Source organism: Phacochoerus africanus, chromosome 2 (genome assembly GCF_016906955.1).
Source record: "Phacochoerus africanus isolate WHEZ1 chromosome 2, ROS_Pafr_v1, whole genome shotgun sequence".
In the NCBI taxonomy this organism is placed as follows: Eukaryota; Metazoa; Chordata; class Mammalia; order Artiodactyla; family Suidae; genus Phacochoerus; species Phacochoerus africanus.
In genome coordinates this window covers 100,512,746-100,539,914 of record NC_062545.1, presented here as the reverse complement: position 1 = coordinate 100,539,914, position 27,169 = coordinate 100,512,746, and the positions used below count along the sequence as shown (strand labels likewise).

General features: G+C 52.4%; 1 protein-coding gene across 2 annotated transcripts in view; it reads right to left on the bottom strand.

Moving 5' to 3' along the window:
- Positions 1-12,795: 12,795 nt before the first annotated feature.
- CTIF (cap binding complex dependent translation initiation factor) overlaps positions 12,796-27,169 on the bottom strand; it is a 315,912-nt gene continuing 301,538 nt past the window's right edge. For both annotated transcript variants that reach the window (XM_047764342.1, XM_047764351.1), the window contains exons 11-12: positions 14,911-14,964; positions 12,796-13,172 (exon numbers count right to left, since the gene is read on the bottom strand). In XM_047764342.1, coding sequence (XP_047620298.1) covers positions 12,957-13,172; positions 14,911-14,964 — 270 coding nt within the window. In that variant the 3' untranslated portion in view covers positions 12,796-12,956. The remainder of the gene's footprint in view (positions 13,173-14,910; positions 14,965-27,169) is intronic.

The following is a 27,169-nucleotide window of genomic DNA, read 5'->3' as shown; positions in this document are numbered from 1 at the left end:
GGGTAATAAATTGGGCTAGATCCATACCGTGGAATATTCAGCTCTAAAAAGGAGCATTTTGTTCGTTTGCTTTTGTTTTTGTTTTGATCATGCCCATGGCATATGGAGGCTCCCAGGACCAGGGATGGAACCCAAGCCAAAGCAGTGACCCTAGGCGCTGCAGTGACAATGGTGAATCCTTAACCAGATGCACCATCAAACTCTGGAATGAGGAGTTCCCCTCATGGCTTAGAGGTTAGTGAACCCGGCTAGCAGTCATGAGGTTGTGGGTTCAATCCCTGGCCTCGCTCAGTGGGTTAAAGATCTGCCGTTGCCGTGAGCTGTGGTGTAGGTCAAAGAACTCAACCCCTGAACCAAGAGGCCATAGTCAGGGAGTTCCTGTCGTGGTGCAGTGGTTAACGAATCTGACTAGGAACCATGAGGTTGAGGGTTCGATCCCTGGCCTTGCTCAGTGGGTTAAGGATCCGGTGTTGCCCTGAACTGTGGTGTAGGTCCAAGATGTGGCTCGGATCCTGTGTTGTTGTGGCTCTGGCATAGGCTGGCGGCTATGGCTCCGATTAGACCCCTAGCCTGGGAACCTCCATATGCTGAGAGTGGCCCAAGAAATGGCAAAAAGACAAAAAAAAAAAAAGGGGGGGGGGGGTGGTCATTTGGAGCCTCCAGAGCAGTTGGCTCAGGGCTGGACACATGATGTGGTGTCTTAATAGACAACAGGACCTCAGCTGAGACCCCCCCAAATACTTCCCAAGTGCCTTTTTCAGAGCAGAGCTTGGATGAAGCAAAAGAGGAGGTAGACACATTTGAATGTCTTTAGGGGAGCTCAGGAGGTATTCAGAAGAGGTGGGTTTGGAGCAAGGCCACGAGAAGGAGCCTTGGGCTCGTGACCATGCAGCAGCCGTGGGGTTTGGCCAGGATGGCAAGGAGCTGCTGACTCAGTGCCTCTGCGATGGTCACCAGGAGTAAACAGCCAAAACCAAAATAACAAATACTGACAAGAGGGCAGTAACAATGATGGCTTTAGTTCAGCTACCTCACTGCAGCAGGGTCGAGGATTGGATGGTAAGTAACGGAGGTGGAGTTTCTGTGTGGTTCAGCAGTTAATGAACCTGACTAGCGTCCATGAGGTCACTGTTTCAATCCCTGACCCCGCTCAGGGGGTTAAAGATCCCCAGTTGCCATGAGCTGCGGTGTAAGTTGTAGACTCCGCTCAGATCTGTAGTTCCGATTAGACCCCTAGCCTGGGAACTTCTATATGCTCTAGGTGCAGCCCTAAAAAGACAAAAAACAAAAACAAAACCAAAAAAACAACCCCAAACAAAACAAAACTAGTGACTGTTAACTCTTGCTCGGAGACCTAATTGATCCAGTGAAGAGCTTGACCCAGCACCCTGTCCTTGGAGTTGTAAGCCAATCTGAGGGAACGCTGGGGAAGGGGAAGCTCTCAGCTGGGAGACCGGAGCCTGGGCTCCAGCCCCTGCTTTGCCCATGGCTTGCTGTGCTGCCTAGGGCTGGCCGATGACCCTCTCTGGGCTCCTTTTCCTTCAGCTGTGAAACAGCAGGCTCTGTTATTCTGATTCCAATTTCCCAAGATTCCTGGGTTCCCTGGACCCTTTTAGGAAGGGGTCAGCCCCCTTCAGCCTCCTAGGAGAGCCCAAGGCATGGGGAGGGGAGAGGGTGAATGAGGGTCCTGCCAGGGCCCCGGCCCAGCCAGTGACAGGAAGGCAGTGGATCACGGCACAGGGAGCGATTTTACTGGAAAGATGAAAGGAAATTGCATCTTTAATAATTCACCGGGCCGGTTTGGAGGGAGGCAGGTTGGCGGGGCCTCGGAGCCGCCGGGCGATCCCAGCATCTGTTCCTGGAAATCCGCTGGCTCCAGAGCCTGCCCTAGAGACCCGGGGCCCTCCATCTCCTCCTGGCTGAGGGACAGCGGGAGCCGACCAAGTCTAGACCAGGGTGAGAGGTTAAAACACAGCCATCCCGGGAACCCGCTAAATTGATATCCCCAGCAAAAAGGGAGCCGAAATAATCGATAGGACAGCAGCCCAGGAAAGCCGCCAAGCTCAGGCCCAGCCCCGTGGAGTTGCTGCAGGAAACGAGGGCTCTGCAAACTGCATAGGGCTCTAGGGAGCAGAGCAGACGGAGGGCCTCCGCCAGCGCCTGCCCCGCGGGGAAGGGACCCACATGCAGGGGCCGCCGTGCTGAGCACCCTGACCTGGTGGGCGTGGTCAGGGGGACACACTGCCTCGTGCCCTCAGCCAATCACTGCTTTGCCTTCCCTCCTGGTTCTGCTTAAGCAGCAGCGCCTTCGGCTGATTCATGAGAATGGCAGAACCTACTTTATGCTTCCCTGTAGAAACACCATCCCGGGCAGCCTGGGGGCCTTTAGTGCCAGACAAAAAAAGCAGTGGCTCAAAGCCAGAGGAACTGGCCCAGGATACAGGTGGAAGGTCAAAGACAAAAGTAGATACAGAATTGTTGATTCTGGGGAGCTCCCCTTGTGGTTCAGTGGGTTAAGAACCCGACGCATATCCATGAAGATTCAGATTTGATCCCTGGCCTCACTCAGTGGGTTAAGGATCCGGTGTTGATGCAAGCTGCAGCATAGGTCTAAGCGGCTCAGATCCTGTGCTGCTGTGGCTGTGGCGTAAGCCAGCAGCTATAGTTCCAATTCTACCCCTAGCCCAGGAACTTCCATATGCCACAGGTACGGCCCTAAAAAGAGAGAGGGGGGAGAAAAAAAGAATTGTTGATTCTGGAGTCCAAAGATGTGGGTTTTACTCTCAGTTGAGCCCCTCCCTGGGCTGCAGTGCCTCTGTGTGAATAAAATTTATCATCCTGGGTGGTCAGACCCTTTGCTCATAGAAAGAACTTTGCATCTGTATGTTGTCATTTTAGGCCTTTCCCCAAAGGCTGTAGACTCTTGGTTGACTAATCTGAAATGTAATAGCTTTCCTAGGTGGGTCACAGGTATAAATTTAGTCGGGGAAGGGAATCGAATCAGTAGACAAAGGGAATCTGAGGGGCCCGGTGTCGGGGTGTGGGGGCTCAGGCAGAGTAACTGTTCATGTCTTTCCTCGCTCTGATTCCTTCTCCTCCTCCTTCCCTCCCTACCACCCTCTCTCGCTAATGAGTAAAGGCAAGTCAAGAATTATGCGTATGAATCATAACTGTAAAGTATGATACTGATGGCTTACTCTGCAAATGAACATCCTTCTTTTGCAGATGGGGGAACCGAGGCCCCAAGAAGCCAAAGGGCTCTGTGGGCACCCAGCTGGTGAGTCTGGAACCAGGACTAGAGTTTGAACCTGCTGATTCCCAATGTGTTGATCTTCCCACCAGCTCAGGGACCACTGGCTCCCTGTCCCCACAGCCCTTATGATGGGAGGTCTGGTGGCCCTTGAGGCAAGGTGATCAGGCCAGTCACGAGATTTAGAGATTTATCTTGACTCACTGTCTGATCTTGGCCCAGCCCAGCCCTGAGGCTCAGCTTTTCTCCCTGGAGAACTAGACTGAGACCCACCCCATCAGCTTTGAGGCCGTCAAGAGGGTCATGTGGGCTGACACAACTTGAAGGTTAGGTCGGCCCAACCTCAAGTATCTGGTGGATCCACCACTTTTGGAAGTCATCAGGGCACAGAAAGGAGGCAAAAATGGTTTCTGAGTGGGTGAAATGGTTGTTTGAAACAGCCATCCACTCCGTAAAGCTCCCGCTCTTTGCTCATCAAAATGCCCCTCAGGCCCTCACTCAGGGCCTATTTTCTTTTACTTGACACACAGTTCTGACAAGTTTGGTGGTCTAGTTTCTCAGGCCACAACAGGTATACGGATGGTAGTGAGAAGAGCTTGATGATGAGAGAGGAGGCAGAGAAACTGTAAAAGGCAGATGCACTAATTAAAGCCAAGCAGACTGGATAGACCTTGATAATCCCTGGGGGTAACCCAGTATTACCGTCCAGTCTACTAATTAGTTGTCGAAATGAGCCTGAGTCATCAAGAAAGAGCGAGACACACAGTGCCCTCGTGAGAGAGCTTGGGGATGTGTAGGATCCCCTGCAGAAAGATTTCTACCAAAAAATTTTTCCGAAAGTTTTTCTGTTGAAAGAGGCGAGTTACAGCAACAGACAGTGAATGTGCCTGTAACAGTATCTTCATTCCATTCCAGACAGTGCCAGGCGCCTGTGATGGCGAGAGCTGACCTTGTGAGACTCTCAGATCCAGAGAATTCTGGTGGTGTTTTTTTTGTTGTTGTTGTTTTTTTAATTTTACCTTTTTTTTAGGGCTGCACCCACGGCGTATGGAAGTTCTCAGGCTAGGAGTAGAATCAGAGCTGTAGCCACTGGCCTACACCACAGCCACGGCAATGTGGGATCAGAGCCATGTCTGTGACCTACACCACAGCTCATGGCAATGCCAGATCCTTAACCCACTGAGCAAGGCCAGGGATCGAACCTTCATCCTCATGGGTACTTGTTGGGTTCATTACTGCTAAGTCACAACAGGAGCTCCCTTACTGTTCCTTCTTTACGTGCCCACTGCTTCCACAGCCTGGCTCCCCACTGTGTCCTCATCCCAGCACAGGCCTACAGTGGGTTGTCACATGTCACATGGGCCTGGACACCTGTTGGTCCTGAGTGCTCATTGACACCATGGGTGGGGGCAGGGCTGTAGGTGGTGTTTTCCTCGTGTGTCTCCTGGGCAGAGCCCAGCTCTTCATGCTGCACTTGCAGGCTCTCCAGGTCAGCTGATGGATGCTCAGGTGACAGTGAAGTGTGGATGAGAGGTCGGCTCACTTCTCAGAGCCTCCATGGAGGTGGTGAGGCCAACACCTGAAGTCTCAGCTTCAATAGCCCTCAGAAATGCAGTCACCAGCCCCCTCCCAGAGAGGACATGCTTTAGTGCTCACCCTTATCCAGGGAGGCAGGGAAGCCTGGAGGTCAAGAGGAAAGAGAGCTGGCATTCGTGGAGTTCCCATTGTGGTGCAGTGGGTTAAGAACCCAACATAGGAGGTCCCATTGTGGCTCAGTGGAAATGAACCCAACTAGTGTCCTTGAGGATGAGGGTTTGATTCCTGGCCTTTCTCAGTGGGTTAAACATCCGGCATTGCTATGAGCTGTGGTGTAGGTCACAGATGTGGCTGGGAATCCCATGTTGCTCTGGCTGTGGTGTAGGCCAGCAGCTACAGCTCCCATTTGACCCCAAGCCTGGGATTTCCATATACTGCAAGTGCAGCGGAGAAAAGCAAAAACGAAAGAGAGAACCCAACTTCGTGTCCATGAGGATGCCAGTCCCATCCCTGGCCTTTCTCAGTGGGTTAAGGATCTGGCATTTCGGCAAGCTGAGGTATGGGTTACAGATGTGCTTTGGATCCAGTGTTGCTGTGGCTGTGGCGCAGGTGGGCAGCTGAAGCTCCAATTCAACCTCTAGCCTGGGAATCTCCATATGCCACAGGTGCAGCCCTAAAAAGGTAGGAAGGAAAGAAGGAAGGAAGGAAAGAAAGGAAGGAGTGCTGTCATTTGTGAAGGACTCAGAGGACAGGCAGTTTTTATCCAAATCTTCCAATAAGACAGAGGCTAAGTCTCAGTATCCCCTTCAGTGGAACACAGCAGTGTGGTCCATGCCTTCTACCTATTGATTCAGCATTCTTGTGACCGCTCTCTGTGGTCATCACGTGTCAGCTTCCTGGAGTGGTGGGGGGCAGCCTCAACCATCTCTTCTCCACCTCTCAGAGGCTGTGGTCCATGTGTACTGACTAAGAAGAAGAGGGGCCCCCTAAGGCCAGGATTCTGAAAATGTTGGTGGATGTGCATGTCTTCATTCAGCATGTAGTTTGGAAAAACTTCCCAGGCAATTTGGATTTTGACTCCACCTGCAGATCTGCCCTCCAGGAGGGTCTCCCTCACCTCCTGCCCACGTGGAGAACCCCTGGCCTGGAGGAGATCACAATGGATCCTTTTATAGAATAGGACCAAACTTTGCAACATGGCTCCTTTTCCTCCCCACCCCCTCTGAAGTCCTTTGATTTGGGGTATTTCATCAGGCTTCTCCTTTCCACCAATGGAGGGAAGACCAGGTAGTCTGCTATGGCGGTCTCAGCAGGTGGAAGACCACCCCCTCTGTCGGGTGACTGGCCAGCTCCCTGGGGCTGGTCTTACAGTCGAGCCAAGAGATTGCCAAGGACACGCCTGATTTCTGGGCTGGGGGAAGGAGCATCCAGCTCTCACTCTGGCCCCTGACTCTTCCACTGACTGACTCTGTGTCCGTCGTGTCACCTTTCTGAGGCTTCATTTTCTCATCTGTAAAATGGGAATCAAGGACTTCCTGCTGTGGTGCCGTGGGTTAAGCCAGCTGCAGGGGCTTGAATCACTGCACAGGTGCTGATTCAATCCCCGAACTAGTGCAGTGGGTCCAAGGATCAGGTGTTGTTGAAGCTGCGGTGTCGGTTGCAGCTGTGGAGCAGATTCAGTCCCTAATCTGGGAACTTCCATATGATGTGGGTACAGCCATAAAAAAATAAAAAAATAAAAAAGTAATCAAAAATACTCATCTGGGAATTTCCCTGGTTGTCTAGTGGTTAGGATTTGGTGCTTTCACAGCTGAGGCCCATGTTCAATCCCTGGTCTAGGAACTGAGATCCTGCAACAAGCCTCTACCTGCCACGGCCAACAAAACAAAACAAACCAAAGCTCATCTGCTTCCCTGAACCACCTGAGTTGGTGTGTGAAAGGCTGTGAGGGGAATCCTGGGAATGAGAGACCTTAACTATTAACTCATAAATACTTTTTTTTTTTTTTTTTATCTTTTTAGGGCCACACCTGCAGCGTATGGATTTTTCTAGGCTAGGGGTTGAATCAGAGCTACAGCTGCTGGCCTACACCATAGCCACTTGGGATCAGAGCCACATCTTTGACCTACACCACAGCTCACAGGAACGCCAGATCCTTAACCCACTGATTGAGGCCAGGTATTGAACCCACGTCCTCATGGATACTAGTCGGGTTCATGACCACTGAGCCACAATAGGAACTCCTTATAACTACTTCTTTTCCTCTCACCGTCTTAATCCCTGCTTCTTCTGCTATCTTTGCCTTGTTACTTATGTCATGTCTGCAGTGCAAGTCATGTCTGCGGTGTGTGTGTGTGTTCTAGTTTATTCATCCCAAATAAATAGTCTTCCCATCCCTCTGATAGGGATGGAGTAAGCGCAGGTGGTTGTAGAAGCACCAATAGGGGATCATGGATAAAGAGGGAAAGCTGGGGGATGCTGAGAGGCCACTGGAAGTTCAGGAAAGCCCTCAGAACAAGGCAGGCTTGCTTAACTAGTGGAGGTGCTACAATGGCTTCAGGTCATTGGGTGGGGATGGGATGATGCATGCGGATTCAGACCAAGGGCAAGAGTTTGAAGACCGCACTTCAGCTGATTGGAATACACAATTTGCGGGATACTAAGGAGGAGCTACGACTCCTAGAAAGGAAGAGGCGGGCCTTTCCAACCCCCATCCCCCTTGATGATTAAACCATGGCCCAGGGGAAGTTTCCGTGCCTGCCCGCTTGCATCTCTTACAAGCGTCCTATCTTGATAAGTCTGTTTCTCACCTATCACTTTGTCTCTTGAAGAATTCCTTCTGCGAGGAGGCATAAAGAACCTGAACCTCAGTGAGTCCAGACACAGGGTGAGTAACTTGACTTTGAAATGGTGGGTTTGAGTCCCAATCTGGCTTTAGGTTGGGTTCGAGTCCCCGCACATGGGTTCCAGTCCCAGACTGGGTTCTGGCTGGGTTCAGGCAGTTAGTGCTGTCGGTTTCACCTCCTTCCTATAGACCCCAGTACAAACATAACCCCGCTCAGCAGGACAGATAACAACATATCAGCAGATGGTGGTGAAATGCAAAATTGAAACATTTATTATTTGGGGCATTTCTTTCATAGTTTTCAGTAACTGAGAACCTTCTGGAACCAGAGCTGTATCACCCAGAAAAACTTCCTCTCCCTTTTGGAGAACAGTGTTTGGTGAGATTCCTCCTTCCCTGCCCTCTCTCCACCCTCTAACCCCTTTCATTTTGGCCCTGACTTTCTGCTCTTCCTTTGCATTTTGGTAAAAAACTTCAGCTTGACAAGTGTCAACTGTTTAATCAAAATGTTGTCTCCCTCTACCAATCTGCGTACTTCTGGCTGGCACGGCAGTGTCACGTGACTCAGTACTGGGCAGGGACCCACCTCCGCAGGCTTCCAGGCTGCCCTGGCTGCCATCTTGGCCAGACTAGGGAAGAACAGAGGGTGGATGTTTTGGTCACCACCTGAGCTGAAAGCCTGGCAAGTTGTAGCCAGAAAGAATCCCTGAGGGGGATGTGTTACCAGGAGGCAGTGTCCCCAGTGTCTTGCCGTGGAAGGGATTGTGCAAAACAAGGGACATGTCATCACAGCAAAATAAACCACTGGGGCCTTTTGAGACCTTTTGATGAAAGACTGATTTGACCCACAGGGACAGGATAGCCACTTGCTGCTGACTTTTTCTTTACTTCATTTTTTTGTTTTTGGTTTTTTGCTTTTTAGGGCTGCACCCACGGCATATGGAGGTTCCCAGGCTAGGGGTCTAATCAGAGCTACAGCTGCTACACCACAGCCACAGCAACACAGGATCCGAGCCGCATCTGCGACCTACACCACAGCTCACATCAACGCCGGATCCCTAAACCACTGAGTGAGGCCAAGGATTGACCCCGCATGCTCATGGGTAATAGTCGGGTTTGTAATTTGCTGAGCTGCAATGGGAACTCCTGGCTGCTGACGTTTAGAAGCTGCTGGGCCCAAGTCTCAGCCAAATGTCATAGTGACTTTTTCATGGGAGGGGTAGGTTTGGGGTGTGGGATGGTGAAACATGCAGGAAACTGAATCTTTAGTGGAAAAGTCATTTTGTGCAGGACTGGTTTAATGCTGCCACATTGGCTAGGCCACAGTTCCCAGCTTGGGGTGGAGGGGCATCTCTCTCCTTCACCACATTCTCCTGGGCCGCTGTGGAGAGCAGGGGGCTGGAGAAGAGTGGCCCAACTATGGGGAATCTTCCTCACCACCTGGGGAGGTAGGGGCTCCTCTGAGGCCTCTGCCAACACCCGTGGAGAGGCACAAAAGCCTTTGGGAAAGCTCTCCTTTGCCAAACCCACAAAGAACACAGATTCAGGGCATTTTTGTTTTTGGCATGGTTTATTTTTTAAACCCACTTGTAGTTTGGGTTCAGCTGGAAAGCAGGACATACTGAGGGAGGGGAGGTGGTCGCGAGAGCAGGATTCTGCTGCAGCTTTGGCAGGAAGCCCCAGGCCCCGACTCAGGGGAGGTAGCGTGGCCAGGTTCCCAGCTGGCTTGGGCGAGGCGGGCAGCCCTTCTGTGCAAGTGGCCCGAGCAGAGGAAAGTTGCCTTTTCTCTGATCTGCGTCCTCAAAGGCCCAGCCTGAGGTTTCCCAACAGAGCGCCGACAGCTGAGGGAAAGAACTCTGCGGGTCGGCCAGAGTCTGTCGGACAAGGAACACTGGCCGGCTTCTGATGCCAGATAAGAGACTAGGACTTGGCGTCTGGGCGGCCCCGTGGGGCTGCTCCTGTGGCGGCCTGGCTGTCTGGGTCCCGGCCCCTGCAGCTGCCCAGGGCGTGATCAGTGGTCCATTTCCCACACCACCCCTCCCCATCCCTCAGAGGAAAATAAAATAAAAATCAGAATAAATACCGACTCAGCCAACATTTACATTTACATGGATGGACAGGACGATCCCCCAAACTTAAAGGTGTACGTACAGACAGGTTCAGGAAGGACGAGCAGACGAAAGAGGGTTGGGGGGCGCACACTCCTGTGGAGGTTGGTGGGGCTCCCGCTTGTCCAGGGGAGGCTGGGGGCCTTCGTGAGGCTGCGGTCCCAGAGCTTAGGCAAAGCCTGGGGGCCGTGGGAGCGGGACTGCCGTGAGCAGGCTGGATGCCTGAGAGCGAAACAAGGACCACTTCGTTTTGACTGGCAGGGGAAAGATCCCAAGACAGGACTGGCCTCGGAGGGCTGGACTCTGCCTCCTCTGGGTGCCAAGGAAGCCACAGGCAAGTGGGGAAAACAGCGCGAGCCTCGGAAACGCAACATCCAGTTTAGCCTCCCGTCAGATACATTCAGAGGTCAGCTTGGATGGAGCCTCCCTCTAGCGAAGACCTCTGGCCTGGGGAGGGGACGGAGGTCTGGGGGCACCCACGTCTGCCCCCTGCTTCCTGTCTGAGTAGTCTCCCGAGGGAAGCTGCCTCAGAGTCCCCGATTTTAGGCTTTCCTGTTATTTTCCTTAAAAACAAATTTGTTTTTAAACGTTTTCCTTCCATATCTGAAAAAGCAGCAGCAAGCTGCATTTAGAAAAACACAAATTGTTATTCGGATTGGCCAGGAAGCGCTTTCAAGCAACGGAGTAAACTAGGCAAACCATATGTCTGGAGCCACCGTGACATGACACGTAATTAAAAATATATTTATATATGTATACATATTTATATCTCACTTCTTCCCACTCTGGTCCTAACAGGTGAGGAGGGGTTGGCCCTGAGGCAAGACCACCAAGGAAGGCCATTGGAGGAAGGGGCATGAGGCCCATGGCGCCTGCGATGCCACCCGCTCCGCTTTCCAGGGGAACATCAGCCCCACGTGCACGTGCCTGGGGTCCCTTTGGGAAGCTCGCTCTCTGGGCCCAAGGTAGGGATGGCAGGAGGCCCTGCTTCTCTGCTTCCTCCACTGCCACCCTCACCCCTAGGCCTCTGTCTTCCTCCGGGGCCCTGCTCCATTCTCATAGATATACACACACACTCACTCACTCACTCACGCCACTCAAGGGCAGCAGGGCCTATTTCAGCCCAGGTGCAGCTCTCTGAGGGCTGCCTGACTCCTCAGCACCGTGATTTCCCTAGTGCCCCCTCTGAGCACCTGAATGTCAGTCCAGCTCTTCCCTCAAGGCCTCCTGTGGGGCCTCTGGTGTCCCTGGGCCCCAGGCTGAGGAGGAAAGGCAGTGAGAAGCTTGAGAGGCTGGGGAGGAAGGGGCGGGGGAGGGCAGAGGCCAGGGGCAGCCGGGGCTCCTTGGCAGAGGCTACTGATTTGTTCCAGGTAAACTCTGCCCCCATGCCTTGTCCCCAACAGGTTCCCGTCCTGGGGCTGGCAGGCAGGTGGCAGCCAGGGGGTGGTGGTGGGGAGATAACCAGGAGGATGGAGGAGGCTGTCCCCAACTCCACCTGCCTGCTCTCCTAGACTCAACAAAGGGGACTTTCCTCCTGCCTGATGGGACCAGGCAGCCAGGGGTTCTCCAAGGTGACCCAGGCAAGGACTGGCTTAACAAAGGAGCAGGTGAGGAGACTGCTGGGCTCGGAGGTCACTTTCCAGGGGCTCATCCAAGTGTGGGCTCCAGATCAGGAGATGGGCTGTTTGGACACCAGTGAAAACCCAAAGCCAGTCTCCCAGGGCCTAACCTGCATCCTCCTCTGTAGCCATCACAGAAGGGGCTGCTCCCAGGGCTTGGTCCCTCTAAGAATCCCCAGCCTTGTTCCCAGCCTGGAAAGCTGGTGGCTCGCTCGTCCCCTGATGGTCCTGCTCATGACTCAGTGAATGCACCTTTTCACGACAGCCCTGGGGCTGCAGCGCCTAGAACCCTCCTGTGACACGGACTGTGGGGGTGGGGGTGATTTAGCTAAAAGGCCAAGTCCTGGGGAACCAGGCACCAGCCCCACCATCCACATTCTCCCCCAACAGTGGGAGTTTAGGATGAGATCTGTGTGTGGAACGGGGGAGCATCACCTAGGGTTTTGGTTTTAATTCACCAGTCTCGTTCTGAGCCAGGCTTGGCCTGGGCCAGGATGGGTTTAAAGCTCTCCCAGCAGCAACAGTATCAGCCCTTTGAGGGAGCAAAGCTAGAATAAGAGGGAGCAGAAGTACTGGAAGCCAGGGGCTGAGGAGCAGAGGCTTCCAGCGGGGACCCCTGCTGGGGCAGAAGTTTCCAATTACCCTAATTGGCTATTGGCAAGCTGTCTGTGGCTAGAATCCTTCCAGAGGGGGCTGGGTTTGATCTCCTGCTAATCAGGGGGTCCTTGTGGTGCTCACTGTGTGATCACATCGCGGGCCCTTTTCATCGCGAGAGGAGACTTCAAAGCAGCTGACTTTTGAAAAAATAAAACACAATGAAACAAAAGAGCGCAAGTAGAACGGCAAACTCCATCTCCCCTCCCAGTTCCCCGGCCCCCGCGGGACCTGCAGCTTGGGGGCTGAACGGAGGAGGCTTGGAAGTTGGGAGGGTGGAGCGTGAAGGTTAGAGGAGGCCCCCACAGTCCCCCAGCTCAGCCGCGCGCGCGTGCGCGCGCGGACAAAGGCCGTCAATTACGGGCGGCTGGTGGGGACCGTGCCTGCCTTTGTCCTCCCGGACATCTGCTACATGTCGCCTGCTGCCAGTTGGCGACTGCGGCTGACAGCATGCGGGAAACAATGCAAGCCCGTCTCCGACCCACTTTTTCAGCCTCCTGTGGTCCTTTCTGACCCAAGCTGTACCCCTGGCGTGCGGGCTGCCAAGGCCTCTGAGGAGTCGCAGAGATGAACCCCTCGCACACAGCCCTTCGGGGGCGGCGCTGATGAGAGGGGGCGGGGAGAAGCGGGCGTGAGGAGGGGGAGGGGAGGGGAGGGGAGGGGGAGGGCCGGGCCGCCGCAAAGGAGAAACATGCTTCCCTTACTGGTGTGAGCTGCCGCATGCTCAGGCTTGGGGGTGGGGTGGGGGGGCTCGCAGGGTGAGGGAGCTTCTCCTAGGGATTTGATCCCTTCCCGGTCTGACTCCAGGCTGGCCGCCGGCTCTGCCTGCCTTCGTCCCCATTTCTTTCTCCCGCCAGGGCCACCCCTGTCCTCCCGCCTGTCCATCTGGCCCTGGGCACCAGGGCCCCAGCTGCCCGCGGGCCACCCGCCAGGCCCCCTGGCTGTCAGGCTGTCAGTTTCTGGATGGTTCTGTTGTAGTACTGCGTGATGGGGGGTGTCAGAGGGTTCCAGTTGTTGGCGTGGAGCTCGATGACCTCCAGGAGCAGGGACCGGGTCAGCATCGACTCTGAGGGGCACAGCATCTTGTCACGGGCGCTGGCCAGGAGCTCAGCCATCATCTCGGGCAGCTGCTCCTCCAGCAGCCGGCCTGTGCTCTGCAGCTGCGGGCAGAGAAGTGGGGTTGGCATGTGAACTGGACCTGAAAGGGCTCCTGACCCACCTTGGTTACAGGGGGCGCTGAGGGCAGGGACAGGAAATAGCTGGATTATCTCAGGAGGGTGTGAGCCCAGGTCTCTAGGCCTGGGAGTGGGTGGGGGTGAGGGGAAGGACCGGGAGGGGCAACAGCCAATGAGACAGCCTCCATTTAACACCCAATCTGCTGGAGGAACAAGAGGGATCCGCATCTTGCCTGCCACCTGAGGCCGAAGAGCCCTTCACCCACCTGCCTCCCCTCATACAGGAAGCCTTCCTTGACTAGGGCCTTTACCCTCTACAGCTGTGTGACCTGCTTCCTTCAAGGCTGATCAGGTGGCAGTGTGTTAATTTTCACCTGCTGGGATGTCTCTCTGGAATTGAGCTTAGTCATTATTACCTGTGTGTGTCCATGTGGAACCTGAGAGAAGGAAGGATGTCTCCTCTTTTTCCTTCTCTCCTGCCCCCATCCCACCTCCCCAGCAATGACCTGGGCATACACTTGTGACACAATGGGGAGGAGAGAAATTCAAAGGGAGGCAGAAGGCCAGTCAGAGGGCCTGCCCCCAAGAGCCAGAACCCCTTCTCCCCCAGTTATCTTGACAAGCCCCTCCCAGAAGAAGGATCCCCAATGATCCCCTGGATCAGCACATCCTGAGCATCAGCCCCTGCAGTCCTCCTCCTGTAAGCTAAGCCCCCGTACCCCAACCCCAGCCTCAGCCCACCCACTTCCCAAGGCTCTGCCTTCTTCCCAAAACCTTCCTTGACCTCCCTGGCCTGCCTTGACCTCTCCCCTGGCGCCTCAGGGATGCGTGCTCTGTACCCATATTTATCCTCTACAACATTCCATCCACTGTGAGTGTATGTGTATGAGAGAGATCTCTAACCCTAGCCAGACCAAACAGGATGTCTGAGGGCAGGAACCATGCTTTTTCCTCCTCCCCCATCTTCCCTGCCCATAGCCCCATGTAGGGCACCAGCTGGAGCCCAACAGACGAAGGGGTGACTGTCCCATAGAGGAAGGCTGCTGTTTAGGCTCCCAGCACTCTGGTCCCTAGCTCCTCAGAAGTGGCTTTGGAGGCCAGGCACCTGCCCCCTGAGAGGTGTGTTCACACCCCAACGTGCCCTGGGTGTGGGCCCTGGAAGCTCCCCTCGCCCCTGACTGCACTATGTCCTTGAGCTGTTTTCTGAGGGCACAGGTTTGCGCCTGTGACAGGGGCCAGAGCCAAGCATCTGGGGGAAGAGCCCAGAGATCAGTGGCCAGGCCTTGGGAACAAGAGTGGGACCTGCCACGGTGGCTGCTTTGAAGTCGACAGGGCCAACTTGGGGGTGCAAGTCTCAGCAACTCCCCCCATACCCTATACCATCAAAGCCAAGGGAAAGAGTTGGGGGTGGGGCATCACTTGGAATCTCCCGAGTCACCTGTGTGGTGCTCCTGGCCAAGGACAGGGTGGTCTTGGGGGCAGAGGGAAAGTGGATGGTGCTAGCACGCCATCCTTCCCTTCAGAAAACCAGCGATCCTCTCCCCCAGCCCAAGTCCATGTCTACTCAGGAAGCCGCCCCCGCCCCCCCCCCCCAGCCCCCGCCGACACACCCTTGCCCTGGAATTGTGTGGACAATTCCAATGGTCCTTGAACCCCCACAACAGTTAAGGGAAGAGGGACACAGAGGGTCCAAGGTGGGAGGTGTCCAAGCATCACTGCTTACCTCCATAGAGCAGCACAGGACGGCATCTTCCTTCACATCCTGAGATTGCAAGAGCTGGAAGATAGGGGCAGAGAATGCCACTTAGGAACAGCGCACATGTCTCAGCCCTCAGTCCCCTGTAGCCTGGAACAAGCATCCCCAGGGGCGGGCCAGATAACCTGCAGAGGTCAGAGGGCAGCAGGAGCACTGCCCCAGGAAGCAATGATGTCCCTGATGGGAGGGCTGCTGTGGTCATCGAGCATGGGCACCTTGGCCTGGTCAGCAGCCACAGCAGAGCAAGGCTGCAGGAGGATTTGAAGGGTACCGGCAAGGATGCTGGGATCATTGCTAGTGAACAACTGGTCAGTCAAGATGAAATTCCTGATTCATGAGAGGGGCTCAGCCAGGATCTGGGGCTCCTGGGCCCTGGCTTTAGGAGGACTTCCAGAAAGCAAAACACTTTTCTCCACGGACCCAGCATGGTGAGCCTGCAAAACCATGCCGACCTGCACAGAGGCTGGAATTGCTTCCTGACCAAGGCCATGGCCAGGCTGCTCAGAGCTGGGACTGGCCACCCCCCGACCAGGCTTCCCTCTACCTGCTTCATGTTATTCTCTCAATCTCTCTCTTTCAGTTGCGATTAAACTCATAAAACAAACTCACCTTTTTTTTTTTTTTTGTCTTTTTGGAGCTGCACCAGAGGCATATGGAGGTTCCCAGGCTAGGGGTCTAATTGGAGCTGCAGCTTCTGGCCTACACCACAGCCACACCAGATCTAAGCCGTGTCTGTGATTCTTAACCCACTGAGCGAGGCCAGGGATCGAACCTGCAACCTCATGGTTCCTAGTCAGATTCATTTCTGCTGCTCCACAATGGCAAGTCCTGTCCTGAGTCTCTATTTTTTTTTTTCTTTGCTTTTCAGGGCTGCACCTGAGGCATATGGAGGTTCCCAAGCTAGGGGTCAAATCAGAGCTACAGCTGCCAGCCTTTGCCCCAGCTACTGCAACACCAGATCTGAGCCACATCTGCAGCCTACACTGCAGCTCATAGCAACGCCAGATCCTTAACCCACTGAGAAGGCCAGGGATTGAACCCTCAACCTCATGGTTCCTAGTCGGATTTGTTTCCGCTGCACCACAACGGGAACTCTCTGTCCTGAATCTTTATCAACTTATCTGTTCTGGATGTTTTACAATGGAATCATATAATACATGGTCTTCTATGCCTGGCCTCTTTCACTTAACTTTTTTTTTTTTTCTTTTTTGGCCACCTTGAGGCGTATGGATTTTCTGGGCCAGGGATCAAATCTAAGCTTCAGTTTTGAAGCTGCAGCAACTCAGGATCCTTTAACCCACTGTGCTGGGCTGGGGATGGAACCTGCATCCTGGTGCTGCAGAGACACGGCTGATCCCACTGGGCCACGCCACTTAACTAATGCTTTTAAAGTTCATTCATGTTGTAGCCTGTGTCAGTTCTTCATTCCTTTTTATGGCTGGATGCTATTCCTTGAACCCCTAGTAAAAATTCCTACCAGACACAGCTTCAGAGAAATTTTCCCATAGTGTTCTCCCCAAGCCCCACTGACCACTTCTACTGGTCCCTTTCCTGCTCATGCTTCTTCTTCCAACCCCTAAATACATCTCAGGTCCACCTCTACCTCACTCCCCATCACACGGATCATTCTAGCCATCAGATCATCTGTTCCATGTGATTTTTCTATCTGCTGGAACCCTCCATCTCAACCTGCAATGCTTTCCCATCCTTCAAGGCCCAGCTCACTTCCTAGATTTCCCTGGAGACTTCTGGATCAGCCCCATCCCACCCTGGGGCCCAGAGTCCCCCTGGATTTCCCACCCCCTAGCCTGCCACACAAGTGGAAAGACGTTTTCCACTGTAACCGGGGCTTCCTGAAGGCAAGGGCAGGTGTGACATTCATCTTTGCTGCCCTTTAATATCAGCACAGCTCCTGGCCACAGCATGGGATTGCTAAATGTGGGTCGTTGTGATTTATGCATTGTTTTTGTTTTAAAGGAAGGGTGGAGGGTAAGACGAGAGCTCCAGAGGAAGGCAATTTTAGGGTCAACTTCCTCATCCACTGACCAAGAACTGGAGTCAAGGTTTCGGATCTGGACAGGCTAGGGTCAAGGTGAAATCACACAGCCGAGGGGGGCTGTTCCCTCTGCAGGCTGGAAACCCAAATTCCTCACGCCCATCTTATCCTTCCTTTCTGTCACAATGCAGCCATCCACCCCTCCCAGGGTCTCCCTGGCCCCCCCACCCACAGCAGCCACAAGCATTCACTGGGGGGGGGGGGGCTGGAGATGCACTTCCTAAGTATCAAATGAGTCCAAGGGACCAGTCTGTGGGCCACAATGACCAGAGGCATTCGCAGGGACCCCATGTCCTTCTTCTTGGCATCTCTGTCAGCATTAAGCAAGAACTGGTCTCACAGCAGACAGCCGGGAAGGACATCCTTTGGGGACGAAGGAGTGGAGGCAAGCCTGGAGCTGCTCAAAGGATGAGCTGGCAGAGAAGGAAGGGACCATCTGGGGAAGGGAACAGTGTCAGCCACACAGCGACAGGTACTGACGGCCACTGGTGGGCACGCTCTGCCCACTGATCCTTCTGACTCCTAGCCTCTGAGCTCTTGTCAACCAGGAATTCTCAGCCACCAGGTATGAGCAGATGTTCCTCCCTCACCTTGTTCAAGGCTCTGCCTCAATGTCACATCTTCGGCCAGGGATTCCCTGGCCAGCCTGGGTGTAAGTGATCCCGCCATTCACCTCCTGGCTTCTTCCTCTCCGTAGCATCTCTCACCCCTGACATACGATCTGCTTGTTGACCTATTGTCTCCCCCACTAGAAGGCAAACTCCAGGAGGGCAGTGCCTCTGTTCCGTCCATTGCTCTCACCTGCCACACAGCAAGCACTTAGAAGTATATGTTTTTTTAAGGGCCACATCTGCAGGATACAGAAGTTCCTAGGCTAGGGTTTAAATTTGAGCAGCAGCCGCTGGCCTACACCACAGCCACAGCAACACCAGATCATAGCCGCATCTGCAAACTACACGGCAACTTGCAGCAACACTGGATCCTTAACCCACTGAGCAAGGCCAGGGATCGAACTGCATCCTCATGGGTGCTAGTCAGGTTCTTAACCCACTGAGCTACAAGAGGAACTCCCTCGGAAGAATTTATTGACAAATACGCCCTAAGGGGCCGGGGGGGTGGTGGGCAGGGGAAGACCCACCACCCAGCTGGGAGAGTCTGCAAGTGGGGAGGGACTAACCCAGAGGGGCAGCAACTTGGGGAGTCACCCACGTGCACGCACTTGAACAGGTGAGGATGAGCAGGATGTGGGTACCCCCACCCCACAGGCTTCTCTTGCCAAAGCAGACACAGCACAAAATTATAGTTGATGTGTCTGCCAACACGGTGTTTGTAGAAACCGAAACACATCTCTAGATGGCAATTTGGTGATAACTATCAACATTACAAGAGTACAGACCCTCTGACCAAGCGATACTGCTTCCAGGAATCTATCCTACACATGCCCCCTCCTCCCCCCACACACAGGCACCAAGCCCCAGATATAAGGGTTTTTGTTTTTGTTTTTGTCTTTTTAGGTCTGCACCCATGGCATGTGGAGGTTCCCAGGCTACGGGTCCAGTCGGAGCTGTAGCTGCTGGCCTACACCACAGCCACAGCAACACGGGATCCGAGCCATGTCTTCAACCTACACCACAGCTCGTGGCAATGCCAGATCCTTAACCCACTGAGCAAGGCCAGGGATTGAACCTGCATCCTCATGGATACTAGTCGGGTTTGTTAACCGCTGAGCCACGATGGGAACTCCTGGATGTAAGGGTTTTGTAGCACTACTGCAAATAGCTTGAATGGCCACCAAAAAGGGGACTGGGAAAATAATGAGGATACGTCCATACAGAGGAACACTCTGCAGCACACAGTTGTCCCTCCCACTCTACACTGGTACCTGCTTCTTGAATTTTCTTGCCTCCCAGGGCTGCAGACCCTCAAGGAGAACCAAGGGAAGCATCCATGGAGTCAATGCTGGGGGTGGGGGCTGTTCTGGGAGTCACACTAGGAAAAGCGTCCCTCATCTAGAAAACCCAGGAGACCAGAGTGTGGACCAGGAAGCAGGCTGGGAGGTGACTCACACTGCAACAGGCTTACCTGAGTCACGTGTTTCAGCATCTGACCCAACCTGCTGTGGGAGGGGCTGGTTCCAGGACTCAGTAGTGAAGGGTCCCCTGACTATCTGGGATGGCATGGGGGTGGGGGGCAGGGGAAGGTGAGCCTAGCCCAATTTACTCTGCAAGGAACATGGGGACGAGTATTAGGCGAGCTCTGAGGTTTGCTGAAACTTCCTTCTGGTTTGTTCCCGTAGAGCTTTGCCACAGTGCTTAGCAGAGAGAAAATCCTTAAAATAAAAATTGCTGGGAGAGGAGTTCCCGTTGTGGCACAGCGGAAGCGAAGCTGACTAGGAACCATGAGGTTGCAGGTTTGATCCCTGGCCTCGCTCAATGGGTTAGGGATCTGGCGTTGCTGTGAGCTGTGGTGTAGGTCGAAGATGTGGCTTGGATCTGGTGTTGCTGTGGCTGTGGTGTAGGCTGGCGGCTACAGCTCCAATTGGACCCCTAGCCTGGGAACCTCCATAGGTCATGGGTGTGGCCCTAAAAAGACAAAAAGACCAAAAAGAAAAAAAAAAGAAAAGAAAAAAATTGCTGGGAGAAATCACGAGAAAGGGGAAAAATAGGGGATCTGGTGGGAAGGGAACTCCTAGAGACAGAGTAGGTAGTGGCAGCTGGTTGGAGACAGGGGAGCAGGGGGCTGGGAGCTGACAGGAAGGGCGAGGGGTCCCGCTCTGGGTGCACCTGGCATGCCGGCTGACATGTAGGAGGTGCTTGGTAACACCTGTCACGGTGAATTGAGATGAATCTGGGATCATGTCCTGCCCTGAGATCAGCTTCCTGGGGTTCTGAGGCTTCGGGACCCATGATCTAACATGATGGGAAATACCAGGAAGAGCCAGGGTGGGATAAGTTCCATATGCTCTGAAGTGCGGCCGTTTCTCCCTCCGAGTGGCCCTGCAACTTCTCTCTGTGCTGTGTGGACAGCCTCTGGAGCCTCCGTGCTCCTGACAGCAAAGCCTGTCTCCTCTTTCCTTCTTACTGCCTGAAGCAGAGCCAGGTTAGGGCTTTCAGTTCTTCCTTTCTTCCTCACATCTTTGTGACTGGACTACATCCTCTGCTCTGCACGTCCAAACTCCTTGCAGGCCAGCTCCCTGCCCTGGGTGGGGCTGGGGGGGAGGCCCTGGGTTCTTGGCTATCAGGGTAGGGGACAGACTCGGGGTGGGGGCTCTCAAGCAGGCCTGTGGGCCGGCTCTCACCCTCAAGCCTCTCCTCCAACCTTATCTTTCACTCGGTTGTTTGGGAAAGTCTGTGTTAAGCCAAGAATCACATTGTGTGATAGGCCCTCTGGAAAGCAGCCTGCTGGGTTTTCTCAAGGAAGTGGGGGAGGACTGGGAGGTTTCTTTTGTTTGGGTTTTGTAGTTGTTGTTGTTGTTATTGTTTTGATGTGTTAAAGTTTTTTTTTTGTCTTTTTTTGCCATTTCTTGGGCCGCTCCTGCGGCATATGGAGGTTCCCGGGCTAGGGGTCGAATCGGAGCTGTAGCTGCCAGCCTACGCCACAGCCACAGCAACGCAGGATCCGAGCCGCGTTTGCGACCTACACCATAGCTCACGGCAACGCCGGAACCTTGACCCACTGAGCAAGGGCAGGGATCGAACCCGCAACCTCATGGTTCCTAGTCGGATTCGTTAACCACTGCGCCACGACGGGAACTCCTGTTAAAGTATTTTTTTTTTTAACTTTAAAAAACTGAACTATAGTTGATTTACAATGGTGCGTCCATTTCTGCTGGGCAGCAAAATGATTCAGTTATACATACACATACATTCTTTTTTATAGTCTTTTCTATTACGGTTTATCTCAGGATATTGAATACACTTCCCTGGGCTATTCAGTAAAACCTTGTAGTTTATCCATTCTATGTCATGGTTTACATCTGCTAACCCCAAACTCCCAGTCCCCTCCGTCCTCCCCTCCCCCTTGGTAACCACAAATCTGTTCTCTAGGTCTGTGAGTCTGCTTAGTAGATCAGTTCATTTGCGTCCTATTTTAGATTCCAGGACCGGGGTGTTTTCACTGCACTTTTTCCTCTCAGTTGCTGAGATGCAGAGTTCAGGAAGGGAACTGGGCGCTGCAGACCATGTCCTGTTCTCCCTGCAAATGCTATGCTATCCTGGCCACTCGTTGCCAGCTTTTGAGGGTGGACCCTTGAAGCCGTAGGACTGAAGGGCTGCAGAAGGGACTGCGTCACAGCCAGGAAGTCGCACCCTGCTGCTCTGTGTGGGCAAACAGGAGGCTAGCCTGCCTTACCCTGGGGGGAATCCTTGACACAACTCTATAGGGCTCCCTCCCCAGGACCCCTGAGGGGCTCCCATGCTTCTGCAGGATCATTGGGTTAGGAGGAATCCTTCCTTGACTCTCTCTTTGTGGTCCATGTCCCAAGGGTAAGATCTTTCCATTCTTTCCCGTCTTGGCCAAAACTTACCTGTTTTTGTGTTCCATTTCTTCAGGGCTCTGCTCTCCTAAAGGACAGCTAGTTTGGGGATACATGAATCTGTGCTGGTACACTGAGGGGGCCATTGAGCTCTGTTGTTGATACATGTTCTCTTTGGGATCTTCTGGAGACAATGCATTAAGTCCAGGATGAGTCTCAAAAAGTAGCGGCAAGTTGAAAAGATACTTGTCCACCCATGTTCACACAGCTCAACAGGCAAGAGTGGAAGCAACCCAAGTGCCCACTGATGGATGAATGAATAAACTAGATGTGGCCTATCCATATAATGGAATGTTATTCATCCTTAGAAAGGAAGGAAATCCTGTCACATGTTGCGACATGGATGAACCTGAAGACATTATGCCGAGTGAAACAAGTCGGTTGCAAAAGGACAAATATTGTATGATTCCACTTGTTTGAGAGACCTGGAGCAAATTCAGAGATAGGAGGTAGAACGGTGGTTGCCAGGGGCTGGGGAAGAGGTAAAGGGGAGTTGGTGTTTAATGAGTGCAGAGTTTCAGTTCTGCAAGATGAAAAAGTTCTGGAGATGGATGATGGTGATGGTTGCACAACAATGTGAATGCACTTAATGCCACTGATCTGTGCACTTAAATATGGCTAAAAAAGGGAGTTCCTGTGGTGGCTTAGTGGGTTACAAACCCGACTAGTATCCATGAGGATGCGGGTTCCATCCCTGGCCTTGCTCAGTGGGTTAAGGATCTGGCATTGCTATGAGCTGTGGTGTAGGTTGCAGACTCTGCTCAGATCTGGCATTGCTGTGGCTGTGGTATAGGCCTGTAGCTGCAGCTCTGATTTGACCTCTAGCCTGGAAACTTCCATACACCACAGGTTCAGCCTTAAAAAGCAAAAAAAAAAAAAAAAAAAAGCTAAAATGGTCAATTTTAATGGCTTTTTAAAATACACAATTAAAAAAATGGTTTAAAAGCAGTGGCAGGCAGTAGGCACATGAAAAACTGCTCAACATTACTAATTGTTAGAGAAATGCAAATCAAAATTGAAACAAGGTATCACCTTACACCAGTCAGAATGGCCAACAGTAATAAGTCTACAAATAACAAATGCTAGAGAGGGTGTGGAGAAAAGGGAACCCTCCTACATGGCTGGTGGAAAAGTAAATGGGTACAACCACTAGGAAAACAGTACGGAGGCTTTTCAGAAAACTAAATATAGAGTTACCATATGATCCAGCAATCCCACTCCTGGGCATATACCAGACAAACCTACAATTCAAAAAGATAACATGCACCTCTATGTTCATAGCAGCACTACTCACAATAGCCAAGACATGGACGTCACGTCACCTAAATGTCCATTGACAGGGGAATGGATTAAGAAGATGCGGTACATATATGCAATAGACCATTACTCAGCCATAAACAGAACAAAATAATGCCATTTGCAGCAACATGGATGCAACTAGAGATTCTCATACCAAGTGAGGTAAGTCATAAAGAACAAGACAAATACCATATGACATCACTTATATGTGGAATCTAAAATACGGCACAAATGAACCTATCTACAAAACAGAGACAGACACACACAGAGAGAACAGACTTGGGGTTGCCAAGGGTGTGTGTGTGGGGGGGAAAGGGAGTGGGATGGACTGAGAGGTTGGAGTTAGTAGATGCAAACCATTACATTTAGAATGGATAAACCACGAAGCCCTACTGTATGGCACAGTGAACTAGATACAATCTCTTGGGATAGACACTGATGGAAGATAGTATGAGAAAAGGAATGTATATATATATATGTATGACTGGGTCACTTTGCTGCACAGAAGAAGTTGATATAACACTGTAAATCAACCCTACTTTAATAAAAAAAATTAAAAAAAAAAAGCAGTGACAGGGAGTAGACATTCTTTGCTGGTCAGGCCATTCCCTGCCTGGACAGGACTGTCCCTCTCCTCTGACATTAGCTCATTGGAAGAAAAGCTCTACCCATGCGGGCAGCAGGGAGGCTGACCTGGGGGTTGAGGGCCCTGGGGTAGGGTGAGGAGCAACCCACTCATCAAAGTCTTTGGCACAGAAAGGGGTGTGGGCGGGCTGGGGCAGGCAAACCACCCGCACCCTCGAACAGTGAAATGTGTTTCTTGGACGGGAATCCAAGGCAATTGTGCGAGCCCACACAGTGTTTGTTCGGAAGCTAATGCATTCCTGTCCTATTGTCTCTGCCGGAGACTTGTTGTGGGCACACCCATCATATCCTCCCTCAGGGAGAGGCCAAGGTGCTCCGAGTCAGGCTGTGGGAGGCCCGACAGCAAAAAGGAGAAAGGCAGCACAGCGTGAACACAGCGGAGTCCTGGGGGAGGATCCCCAGGGCAGGGACATGTTGCCCAGGGCGTGCCCGGGATGCAGCCAGGCTGGTTGCTGGGGATGCCACCCCGTGGGACGGGAGAGTGCTGATGGAAGGACCCATGAGGCTGCCTTTCATAGCGGAGACCTCCGCTTCTTCCAGCCCGCCCTGACCGTCTCTGCCCACCAACAACATGGCTCCAACCTCGGTAGAAAAAAAACGCAGTGGCCTAATCCGCCACAGTAGAAATTCAGTCAAGCCGCTCTTGCAGGAGGCCCCTCCTTTGGGGGTGGTGGAAGGTGGGCTGCGAGCAGCAACAGAGGAGCAAAAGTGAGAAGATACTAGAGCTCATGTGATTGGCTAATTTGCTGGGGAACAAACTCAGGGCTCTGATTGGCTGGGCCTGCAGAAGGGCGGGACACCCTGCAAGCTGGAAAGAAGTCTCTGGAAGAAGAGAGAGAAAAAGAAGAGGCGAGAGTGGGAGCTGGAGGTCTCCGGTGGCGGAGGAAGCCACAGAGATGGGCACGAGCCTTGACCTTAGAAAGCCAGGGGAGAGGGGGCAGAATGAAGGGAGCCAGGGGAGATGGCCTCGGGGTATATGGTCTAGACGGGCGGCGGGGTGAGGAGCTGCACAGGGCCACCTGCATCTCAGGAGCTCCCTCAGATTGGAGTCAGGGCCCCTGTGCCTCTGGTGGACCTGGACTGGCATCTACAGGTGAGTCTAGAGGACAGCTCTCGACAATGACCTTGAATCGTCAGGAAGAGAGTAGGTTATGTCTGGGTCTCTTCAGGGAGGCAGGAAAGGAGATAATCTAGCCACAGAAGGGTGTCATCAAAAACGTGCAGCAGGTTTGGAGTAGAGACCTACTATGAACTATGCGTAGTCACTCTGCACCTCAGTTTCCTTCCTTGAGAATGGGGATGAGGCTTGCCTAGAATTGTTCTCACCATCTGTTGAGATAATGTAGTGAAAGAGTTCTGAAAAGTGCAAAGCTTGACTCAAATGCAAGGTGTTGTTGTTATTAAGTGTGCATCTTTATAAACATGTATCTTTCATGAAGATCTTGACCTGCTTTGTAATGTGCCATCACATTTATCCTCGTGACACTCTTGTGGAGACGGAGAAAGGCCACAGGTATAGTTATCTCTGGTTAATAGAGAAACCTCTAAGAAGAACTGCAAGGTGCTCAGAAGTCCTGGGTCAGCATTCCCTTTCTTGGGGAATTATTTTATTTTCTCTCACATTAGCTAATTCTTATTTTGCTGGTTGGAGCTCATAATTCTTTTTTTTTTTTTTTGGTCTTTTTAGGGCTGCACCTGCAGTATATGGAGGTTCCCAGGCTATGGGTCCAATCAGAGCTGCACCTGCCGGCCTATTCCATAGCCGCAGCAATGCCAGATCTGAGCTGGGTCTGAGACGTACACCATAGCTCACAGCAATGCCGGATCCTTAACCCACTGAGCAAGACCAGGGATTGAACCTGCCTCCTCATGGATGCTAGATTTGTTTCTGCTGAGCCACAACAGGAACTCTGGATCTCATAATTCTTCACAAAATTGAAATGATTTTACCTATTATTTGCCTGCATTGGCTACCATTTATCCATCTAAACATCCATCCATCCATCCATCCATCCATTCTTTAATCTACCCACACATCATGTATCCAACCTTCCATCCATCCTCCTGTCCTTTCATCCATCTACCTATTTACCCATCTGTCTTCTCACCCACTCATCCATCCATCAAGCCATCCTTTCAACAGTGTTTATGGAACACCTACTATGTGCTAAACACTGTGTAAATACAAGGATGACAATAAGAATAAGACTTGTAACTTACAGTCTAGTAGGGCAAATAGAGTGTATTAGGAATATAGGGTTGGAGGAGTTCCCGTCATGGTGCAGTGGTTAGCGAATCTGACTAGGAACCATGAGGTTGCAGGTTTGATCCCTGGTCTTGCTCAGTGGGTTAGGATCTGGTGTTGCCGTGAGCTGTGGTGTAGGTCACAGACGCAGCTCAGAGCTGGTGTTGCTGTGGCTCTGGTGTAGGCTGGTGGCTATAGCTCCGATTGGACTCCTAGCCTAGGAACCTCCATATGCTGCAGGAAGCGGCCCTAGAAAAAGGCAAGAAGACAAAAGACAAAAAAAAAAAAAAAAGAATATAGGGTTGGAATTTGGGTGTTGAAAAACATACCAGGCAGATGACATAAGCAGCAGCACATGGTATAGGCACAAAAACAAACAAACAAAAAGTGAACTAGTGGAGTGCACTGGTGAATAACAAGTATTTCAAGAGGCTAAAATATATGGTGCTAGGAGGAAAGAGAGAATATGATGATAAAGAAGGCCAGGGCCACATCCTAAAGAGCTCTAGATGTCATGCTACTAGGTTTGGATTATATCCTAATGAACTAGAGAGCCACCAAAAAGAATTTAAACTGGTGAGTAGGGTGATATTGTTTGCAGTGTGGAGAGTAGGTTGGAGCTGGTGGGGTAGGGGGAGAATTGGAAACAAGGAGACTGGAGAGAAATTATGATGGCTTGAGCAAAGGCAGGAACAATGGGAGGGGACAGGTTTAGGAGGTAGAAGTAAGGGTGAGGAAAAGGACAATGTAGAAGATGGACAACCCCCAGGTTGGGGCTTTGTCAACTGGATAAGCTATGGTACCACCACCGATATTCAGAAGGCAGGAAGAGGTGGTTTGGGAAGGAAAGAATGAGTCTGGTGTTAGAAATGTTGACCCTGCGGTACTTGGGGGTGACCAGGGAAGATGACTTGTGGGAGACTGGCAACCTGTAGTTTTCAGTGCCCAGGTGTGAGTCAAGGCCACAGGTGTGGGATGACCTAGGGAATGACATGGAATAAGAAAAGAGGATGAGTGCTCCTGGAAAGAGCAATATTGAAAGGGTGGTGATGGAGGAGTAACCCCCAAAGGAGCACAAGGGTGGTCAGAGAGCTAGGCAGAGCAGGAAAAAGTGACATCATGGAAGCCAAGGGAGGGCTAGGAAGTCAAGGTCATTTCTTGTTGACAAGGTCAAGGTCAACAGTGTCAAATGCTCAGACTGGTCAAATGAGATGAACAATGACTAGCAGTCCCTGGATTTCACGATTAGGAGACTTTGCCATGATGACTTCATGCAGGGAGGGGGGTGGGTGGAAGCCTGGCTAACGTGGGGCTGAATAGGGAGAGTGAGATCAGGAAGTAGAGACAGAAAAGGTGGACCTTGGAGTTCCCACTGTGGTGAAATGGGATCTGCAGTGTCTCTCTGGCGCCAGGGCACCAGTTCCATCCCTGGCCTGGCACAGTGGAT